The following is a 9,151-nucleotide window of genomic DNA, read 5'->3' as shown; positions in this document are numbered from 1 at the left end:
TGGTGGGGGTTACAGAGATAGGGAGGGGATGTAGGGGCTGGTGGGGGTTACAGAAATAGGGAGGGGGTGTAGGGGCCAGAGGGGGTTACAGAGATAGGGAGGGGGGTGTAGGGGCTGGAGAGGGTTACAGAAATAGGGAGGGATTGTAGGGGCTAGAGGGAGTGACAGAGATAGGGAGGGGTGTAGGGGCTGTAGGGGGTTACAGAGATAGGGAGGGGGGTGTAGGGGGTTACAGAGATAATGAGGGGGGGTGTAGGGGCTGGAGGGGGTTTCAGAGATAGGGAGAGGGGTTGTAGGGGCTGGAGGGGGTTCCAGAGGTAGGGAGGGGGTGTAGGGGCTGGAGGGGGTGACAGAGATAGGGAGGGGGTGCAGGGGCTGGAGTAGGTGGGTGTCCTGTTTAAAGAAGGAGTCTCTTTCTCCATCTGTCCGGAACTCTGTTTACAGAGGTAGTCTCTGTTTTCAGAGGGAGCCGATTAAAGTATCTGACCCTTTGTGTCCTGAGTGTGGCATTTCTCTTGATCTGTGAGGCGTGGGCTCCAAGGAGCTGCCCTATAAAGAGCCTTGGGCTGGGGTCTGTTAGAGTGACAGGGGGCGTTGGGGGGAAGGGCGTCTCTCAGCCGCTCATTCTGCAGCTGTCTGGTCTCATCCCATGTCAGGCATTCAACACGGGCATATCCAAACATGCTGCTGTACACACTGAGTTCATATCTGGTGGGGCCAACCCTAGGAACCACACCCAACAGAGGGTGGGGGGGAAGAGATGGAGAGAGAGAGAGAGAGAGAGAGAGAGAGAGAAGAAAAGATGGAGAAAAACAGAGAGGGGGGAGAGAGAGAGAGAGAGATGAACAGCGAAAGAGACAGAAAAACAGAGAGAGAGAGAGGGGAGAAGAGAGAGAGAGAGAGAGAGAAGAAAAGATGGAGAAAAACAGAGAGGGGGAGAGAGAGAGAGAGATGAACAGCGAAAGAGACAGAAAAACAGAGAGAGAGAGAGAGAGGGGAGAAGAGAGAGAGAGAGAGAGAGAGAGAAGAAAAGATGGAGAAAAACAGAGAGGGGGAGAGAGAGAGAGAGATGAACAGCGAAAGAGACAGAAAAACAGAGAGAGAGAGGGGAGAAGAGAGAGAGAGATGAACAGAGAAAGAGGAGAAAGAAAACAGAGATGCAGAGAAATGGAGGGAGAAAGACACAGAGGGATGAAGAGAGAAAGAGACAGAGATGGAGAGAGAAAGAGAGAGGTGAACAGAGAAAGAGGCAGAAAAAGAGAGACGGAGAGATGAACAGAGAGACCGAGAAAGAAAAACGGAGAGAGAGAGAGAGAGAGACAGAGAAATGGAGGGAGGGAGAAAGAGACAAAGAGACAGAAAAACAGTGAGGCACAAAAACAGAGAGACGGAGTGAGAGAGAGAGATGAACAGAGAGAGAGAGAGACAGGGAGATGGAAAGAGACACAAAGAGGGAAAAACAGAGAGAGAGAGAGACGGACAGAATGAGACAGAGGAAAATAGAGAGAGAGAGAGAGAGACGGACAGATACAGAATGAGACAGAGGAAAATAGAGAGAGAGATTGAGAGATGCAGAGGGGGAGAGACAGGCACAGAGGAAAAGAGACAGAACGATAGAGATATAGTGATAGAGAGAGAGTGAGAGAGACATAGAAAAACAAGATGAGCAGAGGAGGGAGATAGAGAGGGAGAGGAAGACTGAGAAAGTGACAGTGAGAGAGAGAGAGAGAGAGGAAGATAGTGAGAGGACAGAGAGAGAGAGAGAGAGACAGAGAAGGAGGCAGACAGATGGAATGAGAAAGAGATGGAGATCATGAGAGAGAGAGAATGAGAAAGAGAGTGGGAAAGAGAGAGGGAGTGAGTGGGAAAGAAAGAGGGAGATGGGATTAGGAGAGAGGGGAAGAAGGAGAAAGTGAGGCAGGAGAGAGAGAGAGAGAGGGAGGGAGACAACAGGAATCTTATACACAGAGACTTTATTGCTTCAATTTAAATAAATCTTTGTAAACAAGACAGCCATTTGGAGAGATTGATTCAACAGCTGACTTATCTGTTCCAGTCTGAGCAATGGTTCCTCTCTCTCTCTCTCTCTCCATCTCTTGCTCTGCATCTCTCTCTCTCTCTCTCTCTCTCTCCCTCCAGCATCATACCCTCCCCCCCCTCCTTCGTCTAAAAAACACTTGGTCTGCCCCTTTCCTTCGCACCTCCGCCTCCCCCCCCCCAATCAATGGATGAACCCATAGTCGTCGCCCGGCAACCGTCTCCGTATAAGGGAAGGGACAGCGGTGATAGGTCGGGATGGCGGAAAGGGGCGGGGTTGATTGACAACGGAGCACGTGCCCGCCCCGCCCCGCGTGCACGTGGCACTTGGGAGCCCTCGCGCACACTTGGCGGCTCGCGGGGGGGCCCTCGCGACGAAGTGGCGGTTGGGAACCCTGGTGATGTGGTGACAGTTGAGGCCCTCAGGAGCACGTGGCGCGTGTTGGCGCCCTGGTGAACACGTGGCACATGTTGGGGCCCTGGTGAACACGTGGCATATGTTGGGGCCCTGGCGAACACGTGGTACGTGTTGGGGCCCTGGTGAACACGTGGTACGTGTTGGGGCCTTGGTGAGCACGTGGCACATGTTGAAGGCCCTGGCGAACACGTGGTATGTGTTGAGGCCCTGGCGAACACGTGGCACATGTTGGGGCCCTGGCGAACACGTGGCTCGTGTTGGGGCCCTGGCGAACACGTGGCTCGTGTTGGGGCCCTGGCGAACACGTGGCACATGTTGGGGCCCTGGCGAACACGTGGCACATGTTGGGGCCCTGGCGAGCACGTGGCACATGTTGGGGCCCTGGGGCGTGGAGGAGGAGGAGGAGGGTGAGAAGCTCTGAGCCTGGATCGAGAAGGTTCCCCTGTAAAAAGGGGCCCAGTCTTCGATGCTGCTGCTGGTCGCCATTGTCTTTGGGCAAGTTTCTTCATGGCAAGGTAAGGGAGAACATGGGCCACATGGAGTTCAAGTGCCCCCACCACCAGTTATTGGGCTGTTGTGACCCTGTTATGACTCAGACTCTCCCTCTAGCTGATTAGATTTTTAGATTAGATTACTTACTTACAGTGTGGAAACAGGCCCTTCGGCCCAACAAGTCCACACCGCCCCGCCGAAGCGTAACCCACCCATACCCCTACATCTACATCTACATTTACCCCTTACCTAACACTACGGGCAATTTAGCATGGCCAATTCACCTGACCCGCACATCTTTGGAGTGTGGGAGGAAACCGGAGCACCCGGTGGAAACCCACGCAGACACGGGGAGAATGTGCAAACTCCACACAGTCAGTCGCCTGAGGCGGGAATTGAACCCGGGTCTCTGACGCTGTGAGGCAGCAGTGCTAACCACTGTGCCACCGTGCTGCTGATCCTGTCTCCATTTTTCCCTCTCCATCTTTCTCTGTTATTCTCTCTCTCTCTCTCCCTATGTTTCTCTCTCTGTCTCCATCTGTTACTCTCTCTTTCCATCTCTCTTGCGTTGCATGCCTCTCTCTATCTCTGAATCTCAGTCTCAGTCTTTCTGTCTCGCCATCTGTCACTCACTCTGTTCTTTCTGTCTGTCTGTCTCTCCACTCCACCACCCCCATCTGTTTCTCTCTCTCTCTGTCTCTCCATCACATTGTATGTCTTTCTCTTCTGTCTCTCTCTCCTGTCTCAAAGGGCGAATTCTGATTGCAACAATTCGGACACAGTTAACCTGATGTCCAATCAAGATTGGTACAGTGAGATTCCAGATTATCACTCTCCCTCAATGATACTTATTGGCATCCACACAGGTCAATTCAGTTTTTACTGAGTTCGTTATGTTTCCGATCTTTCATTTCCCAGCCCAGTGCACTTCGACAAGCCAACTCCTGCCATATTCCTTCCCTGTTTGAATGAAGGCAATTGTTGAGGCTCTGTCAGAGTTTATATTCTCGCCACAAGCTGAAAATAAAAAAAAACACAGTCATTGCCGAATTCATCAAACTCTCCCTCACCCCTTCCCTATCTCAGTAACCCCCTCCAGCCCCTACACCGCCTCCCTATCTCTGTAACCCCCTCCAGCCCCTACACCCCCTCCCTATCTCTGTAACCCCCTCCAGTCCCTACACCCCCTCCCTATCTCTGTAACCCCCTCCAGCCCCTACACCCCCTCCCTATCTCTGTAACCCCCTCCCTATCTCTGTAACCCCCTCCAGCCCCTACACCACCTCCCTATCTCTGTAACCCCCTCCCTATCTCAGTAACCCCCTCCAGCCCCTACATCCCGTCCCTAGCTTTGTACCCCCCTCCAGCCCCTGCACCCTCCCTATTTCTGTAACACCTTCCAGCCCCTACACCCCCTCCCTATCTTTGTAACCCCCTACACCCCCTCCCTATTTCTGTAACACCCTCCAGCTCCTACACCACCAACCCCCAAAAGGCCAGAAACGTCCTTCAGCCCTTACACCACTCCCAATCTCTGTAACCCCCTCCAGCCCTTATACCCCTTCCCCATCTCTATAACCTCTCTGCACCCCCTACACCCCCTCCCTATCTCTGTACCCTCTACACCCCCTCCCTATCTCTGTACCCTCCTCCAGCCCCTACATCTCCTCCCTATCTCTGTCACCCACTCCAGCCCCTACATCCCCTCCCTATCTCTGTAACCCCCTCCAGCCCCTCCCTATCTCTGTAACCCCCTCCAGCCCCTACACCCCCTCCCTATCTCTGTAACCCCCTCCAGCCCCTACACCCCCTCCCTATCTCTGTAACCCCCTCCAGCCCCTACACCCCCTCCCTATCTCAGTAACCCCCTCCAGCCCCTACATCCCCTCCATCCCCTCCATTTCTCTGTCACCCCCTCCAGCCCCTCCCTATCGCTGTAACCCCCTCCAGCCCCTACATCCCCTCCATCCCCTCCATTTCTCTGTCACCCACTCCAGCCCCTCCCTATCTCTGTAACCCCCTCCAGCCCCTACACCCCCTCCCTATCTCTGTCACCCCCTCCAGCCCCTCCCTATCTCTGTAACCCCCTCCAGCCCCTACACCCCCTCCCTATCTCTGTCACCCCTTCCGGCCCCTCCCTATCTCTGTAACTCCCTCCAGCCCCTACACCCCCTCCCTATCTCTGTCACCCCTTCCGGCCCCTCCCTATCTCTGTAACCCCCTCCAGCCCCTACACCCCCTACACCCCCTCCCTATCTCTGTAACCCCCTCCAGCCCCTACACCCCCTCCCTATCTCTGTCACCCCCTCCAGCCCCTCCCTATCTCTGTAATCCCCTCCAGCCCCTACACCCCCTCCCTATCTCTGTAACCCCCTCCAGCCCCTCCAGCCCCTCCCTATCTCTGTCACCCACTCCAGCCCCTCCCTATCTCTGTAACCCCCTCCAGCCCCGACACCCCCTCCCTATCTCTGTAACCCCCTCCATCCCCTCCATCCCCTCCCTATCTCTGTCACCCACTCCAGCCCCTCCCTATCTCTGTAACCCCCTCCAGCCCCTACACCCCCTCCCTATCTCTGTAACTCCCTCCAGCCCCTCCCTATCTCTGTAACCCCCTCCAGCCCCTACACCCCCTCCCTATCTCTGTAACTCCCTCCAGCCCCTCCCTATCTCTGTAACCCCCTCCAGCCCCTACACCCCCTCCCTATCTCTGTAACTCCCTCCAGCCCCTCCCTATCTCTGTAACCCCCTCCAGTGTTTGAGTGTTGGTGTGTGTATATCTCTTTTTTTGTAATGAGACTGTTGCCAGGGAACCAACCCCCCCCTCCTTTCCCTCACACCTTACCCTGGGGACAGACTCTCGTGCCCTCCCTTCCTGCAGAGGCAGAATTGCTGAGGGAATGGTGTGGAATTCCCTGCCCAGGGCTCAGTGCGTGGGAGGCAGGGATGATGACAGTAAGCTGGCCCAGGGGCTGGGATTGTTGTGTATAACGGTCGGGCACGGTGCCTGTAGGCTGTGGTCTCACTCTCGGGACTGCGTCACTCTACTTTTCAAGGTGAGGAAATGAGCCAAAGATCAGGCCTCGCCTCTTGCCCCTGGCTGTTAGCTCTAGATTGTGTTTAAAAACTGGCACTTACTGCTCATCCCTGATTGAACTGAATTGCACAGACAGAGCAGCAGGAGGCCATTCAATCACATTGGAGTACAATGGGATCTTGATCAGATGGGCCAATGGGTAAGGAGTGGCAGATGGAGTTTAGTTTCAGTAAATGCGAGTGCTGCATTTTGGGAAAGGCAAATCAGATCAGGAGGTATACACTTAATGGTAAGGCCCTGGGAAGTGTTGCTGAACAAAGAGACCTTGGTGTGCAGGTTCATGGTTCCTTGAAAGTGGAGTCGTAGTGATAGTGAAGAAGGTGTTTGGTATGCTTGCTTTTGTTGGTCAGTGCATTGAGTATTGGAGTTGGGAGGTCCTGTTATGGCTGTACAGGACATTGGTTCGGCTATTTCTGGAATATTGTTTCAGTCCTGGTCTCCCTGCTATTGGAAGGATTTTGTGAAACTTTAAAGGGTTCAGAAAAGATTTACAAGGATGTTGCCAGGGTTGGAGGGTTTGAGCTACAGGGAGAGGATGAATAGGCTAAGACTGTTTTCCCCGGAGCACCGAAGGCTGAGGGGTGATCTTATACAGATTTATAAAATCATGAGGGGGCATGGATAGGGTGAATAGTGAAGGTCTTTTCCCCAGGATAGGTAAGTCCAAAACTAGAGGGCATAGGTTTAGGGTGAAAGGGGAAAGATATAAAAGAGACCTAAGGGGCAACTTTTTCACCCAGAGGGTGGTACGTGTATGGAATGAGCTGCCAGAGGATGTGGTGGAGGCTGGTACAACTGCAACATTTAAGAGGCATTTGGATGGGTATATGAATAGGAAGGGTTTGGAGGGATATGGGCCGGGTGCTGGCAGGTGGGACTAGATTGGGTTGGGATATCTGGGTCAGCATGGACGGGTTGGACCGAAGGGCCTGTTTCCATGCTGTGCATCTCTATGACTCTATATGATTCAGAGGAATATGGGCCAAATGCTGGCAGATGGGTCTAGATTAATTTAGGCTGTCTGGTTGGCATGGAAGAGTTGGACTGAACTGTTTCCTTTCTGCAATGCCTGAATTGAACCTGCCTTCCCCCACATTTCCAGCCCCTAATCACTTGCCGGGTATTTTACTGGGTTTTCCTCCGTCCCCCTTGCTTCATTAGTACATCCCTTTAAAGCTGAGACCCTCTCATTCTTGTTCCTTTCCCCATTGGGAACAGAATCTCCCTGTCTACTTTGTCTGGCCCCTGCAAATGATTTTGAAAAGGTCTGTCAGATCTCCATCTCAATCTCCTCCTCTCCCAAAGAGAACAGTCCCCAACGTCTTCAATCTGTCTCCGTCACTGATGTTTGGATCCAGTCTTGTAAATCGCTCCAGCACTCTCTCTCACATGCATTCCGAACATCCTTATGAAGTGGTGCCCACAACTGTACTCAATACTCCAGCATCGCCTCCTTGCTTTTGGACTCTTTGCTCCTATTAATAAATCGGAGGGAACTGTGTGCTTTATTTCCTGCTCTGTCCACCTGTCCTGTTACCTTCAGTGATTTGCGAATATACACACCCAGATCCCTCTGCTTGTGCAACACCTTTAAAATTGCTTCCCCCATTCTATATTGCTTTTCAATGTTGCTCTGATCAAACTGCAGTACCTCACAATTCTCTGCATTAAATTCTCTGCACTCCACCATTGTCCTTTTGGAGTTCCACACTATCCTCATCACAGGTACTGTTCTACCACGTTTAGTACCATCTGCTTAACTTTGAAATTGTCCCCTGCACGCCAATATCATACCATGTTGTCACTGTCCCTTGCATACTCTGACCTGTAACATCCTTCTCAAGTTTATTGTGTTTACTTTTGAATTACATAGAACATCAAACAATACAGCACAGAACAGGCCCTTTGGCCCACGATGTTGTGTCGAACATTTGTCCTAGCTTAAGCACCTATCCATGTACCTATCCAATTGCCGCTTAAAGGTCACCAATGATTCTGACTCTGCCACTCCCACGGGCAGCGCATTCCATGCCTCCACCACTCTCTGGGTAAAGAACCTACCCCTGACATCCCCCCCATACCTTCTACCCTTCACCTTAAATTTATGTCCCCTTGTAACACTCTGTTGTACCCGGGGAAAAAGTCTCTGACTGTCTACTCTATCTATTCCCCTGATCATCTTATTAACCTCTATCAAGTCACCCCTCATCCTTCGCCGTTCCAATGAGAAAAGGCCTAGCACTCTCAACCTGTCCTCATACGACCTATTCTCCATTCCAGGCAACATCCTGGTAAATCTCCTCTGCACCCTCTCCAAAGCTTCCACATCTTTCCTAAAATGAGGTGACCAGAACTGCATACAGTACTCCAACTGTGGCCTAACCAAAGTCCTGTACAGCTGCAACATCACCTCATGACTCTTGAATTCAATCCCTCTGCTAATGAACAATAATACACCATAGGCCTTCTTACAAGCTCTATCCACCTGAGTGGCAACTTTCAATGATCTATGAACATAGACCCCAAGAGCCCTCTGCTCCTCCACCTTACTAAGAACCCTACCGTTAACCCTGTATTCCGCATTCTTATTTGTCCTTCCAAAATGGACAACCTCACACTTGACAGGGTTGAACTCCATCTGCCACTCCTCAGCCCAGCTCTGCATCATATCGAAGCCCCTTCAGGGTGAAGTTTTTATACCTGAGGTTCTGGATTATGTACACTATTCTTTCTCTGATATTGATGTGGAGGAGGGTGGGTGCGATTCACAGACTCCAAAAACAGGTGTTTCTTACACTAAAGCTTCATAAAATAGTGGCTCAGCCTCCATTGGAAGAGTGCACCCAGTTTTGGACCCTGCAATTTAGGACGGACGTGAGAAGATTCCAGAGGCTGTGGGAAAGATTCAGAAGAATGCTTTCAGGGATGAGGAACCTTAGTGACATGGATATATCAGAAAAGCCGGGACTGTTCCCCTCTGAAGAGACAGCCGAGAGGGGATTTGATCAAGGTGTTCAAACTCACGAGGGGTCTGGTCAGAGTGGAGAGGGAGAAACAGCTCCCATTGAGGGAGGGATCGAGACCCAGAGGGACACAGTTTGAAGGCAATT

General features: G+C 52.1%; 1 protein-coding gene across 1 annotated transcript in view; it reads right to left on the bottom strand.

Moving 5' to 3' along the window:
- Positions 1 to 3,847: 3,847 nt before the first annotated feature.
- Positions 3,848 to 9,151, bottom strand: part of pold4 (DNA polymerase delta 4, accessory subunit) — a 34,800-nt gene continuing 29,496 nt past the window's right edge. Inside the window, exon 4 of the mRNA XM_072564582.1 lies at positions 3,848 to 3,964. Within this exon, the coding sequence (XP_072420683.1) occupies positions 3,940 to 3,964 (25 nt within the window). The 3' untranslated portion in view covers positions 3,848 to 3,939. The remainder of the gene's footprint in view (positions 3,965 to 9,151) is intronic.

This window comes from Chiloscyllium punctatum, chromosome 47 (assembly GCF_047496795.1).
Source record: "Chiloscyllium punctatum isolate Juve2018m chromosome 47, sChiPun1.3, whole genome shotgun sequence".
Classification (NCBI taxonomy): domain Eukaryota; kingdom Metazoa; phylum Chordata; class Chondrichthyes; order Orectolobiformes; family Hemiscylliidae; genus Chiloscyllium; species Chiloscyllium punctatum.
The sequence above is the reverse complement of the archived record's forward strand: the minus strand, read 5'-3'. Positions and strand labels throughout refer to the sequence as shown.